The following is a 1759-nucleotide window of genomic DNA, read 5'->3' as shown; positions in this document are numbered from 1 at the left end:
GAAGCTTTTTTTTTTTTCCCAGTAAATATGTACTACATACAGGATCCTCTGTACTACAGGATCCGACGTTGGTCGACTCCTTGAATACGGAACCTCTGATACTGGAGGGCAGACTGTAAGGTTACCTTTGAAATTCCGACTGCATAAAGGATCTGCATTCTAATTCCCCTGCTCCCGTCCACTCCTGCCTCTCCCCAACCCTTCCCTTCCCACCTTTCAAAGGTCAACCGTATTTAATTCAGTAGATTTCATCAGCTTTCACGATGTTTAGAAAATAACCTGCAATCACACATAATAGCAAGCATAAACAAGTGTTTCAGTTTTATTTAACATTTTTAAATGACGGCACACTCTTTCTCTAATGCACCATACTAAAAAAGTGCAAAATATTTACCATAAGCATATGGTCAGGAAAGTGAACACCCACAATGGTTGCACCATGAACTCAACTAAGCACTTTTACTCATTTAAAGAGGCCACAGCGTTTTCTGAAAGTTGCTGGACGTTAACAGCTGCTCCACATCTTCTTGCACTACTCTCTTCTGAACTGGTCCAGGTTGCTCAGCACGTACCCACGTGGGGTTAAGAAGGCGGTGAAGAACACCACGAGGGCAATAGCCACCTCCTGGAACAGGAGATCAACAGCGCTGTTAGGAGGGCGGCTTCCGAAGTGGAAAACCGCTTCAAACGTTTTGAGGAGTTTGGCTGTGGTCCTCGACCTGGGGGCCCGCTGACACCTAAAAAGCAGAACTCCCTTCCTAGGTGACCCAGGAGAGATTTCTGAGGAAAATTCATTTTCCTCCGCATGGTGCCGCCTGACCTTTGAAATCTGGAAGCTAGACACTGCCCGCGATTTCCTACGTTTTAGGGAAAAAATGCTAGGTCTCGGCAATTTAGGGCGCTATCAAAGTGGGAGATGTTCTGAGGTGCAACGACGGCTCTACCCCTCGGACTTCGCGCCCAAAACGGTACCGACGACGAAGGTCCGGTTCTCTGAGGCCCTCGCGCTCCTCGAGGTCCCCGCTTCCCGGCGCCTCAGGCCCAACCCCAGCGCCCTCACCGCGACGGCGCCTCAGCTCCCCAGCGGCCTCCGAGCCCTCCGGACCACCCGAGCCTCCCACCCGAGCAGCGGCCGCGTCCTCCTTGCCTCCACCCGTCGGGGCGCTCCCACCTAAGCCACGCGCTTCCGCCCGCCGCGTCCCGCCTTCGCCGCCCGGGAGAATGGGCCCCAACTCACGATGGTCGACACCGGGCGCTGGCGCGGAGGCTCCGAGTGGGCCATGCGCAGGCCAGGCAGCAGGAGCAGCAGGGTCACACGGCGGCGGGGAAACACGCAGAGCAAGGGCATGCGCGGCATGATTCGTCCGGTGCGGCGAAGCCAGGCGTACACGCGAAGCGCGGTGAGGAGACGTGAGGTGAAGCGAGGGGACGCGAGGTCGGACCTCGCGAGCCTCACAACACGGCAGGAGTATCGTCTGCGCATGTTCTGGGGACACAGAAGGTGGGGGGGCACTACTCCCCTCTCCCAGATAAGCCCCGCCCCTGACACGCCCCTTCCGCTCGGCACCCTGCTGAGCCCAGACCTTACGCACGTCCCCGCTGCCTCAGTCCTCGTACGCTCCTTGCGTAGCACCGTCCCTATGCTTCTAGGCCCTGCTTCCTACCCATGCCCCACCGCCTTCCTACCCATGCCACACCGCCCTCTCCCCTACCCGCCGTGCCTAACTTCCTAACCCCACGGCACACAGAATCTCGATTT

The 1759-nt window shown here is 56.8% G+C and overlaps 1 protein-coding gene across 1 annotated transcript; it reads right to left on the bottom strand.

Moving 5' to 3' along the window:
- Positions 1 to 297: 297 nt before the first annotated feature.
- Positions 298 to 1544, bottom strand: LOC121817046 (cytochrome c oxidase subunit 8C, mitochondrial). Its single transcript, XM_042234982.2, has 2 exons — positions 1238 to 1544; positions 298 to 625 (listed from the first exon to the last, which is right to left on the bottom strand). Exons 1-2 carry the CDS (start codon positions 1481 to 1483, stop codon positions 533 to 535), a joined length of 339 nt encoding a protein of 112 aa, XP_042090916.1. The 5' UTR covers positions 1484 to 1544; the 3' UTR covers positions 298 to 532.
- Between the last annotated feature and the right edge of the window lie 215 nt (positions 1545 to 1759).

The sequence above is a fragment of the Ovis aries genome, chromosome 18 (genome assembly GCF_016772045.2).
Source record: "Ovis aries strain OAR_USU_Benz2616 breed Rambouillet chromosome 18, ARS-UI_Ramb_v3.0, whole genome shotgun sequence".
Lineage (NCBI taxonomy): Eukaryota > Metazoa > Chordata > Mammalia > Artiodactyla > Bovidae > Ovis > Ovis aries.
The sequence above is the reverse complement of the archived record's forward strand: the minus strand, read 5'-3'. Positions and strand labels throughout refer to the sequence as shown.

Bases quoted from the DNA above. Each gene is read 5' to 3' on its own strand.
- LOC121817046 (XM_042234982.2), bottom strand. From the start codon at position 1,483: ATGCGCAGACGATACTCCTGCCGTGTTGTGAGGCTCGCGAGGTCCGAC. The intron at 626-1,237 runs GTGAGTTGGGGC...CTCCTGTTCCAG, and splicing joins AGCGCCCGGTGTCGACCATC to GAGGTGGCTATTGCCCTCGT.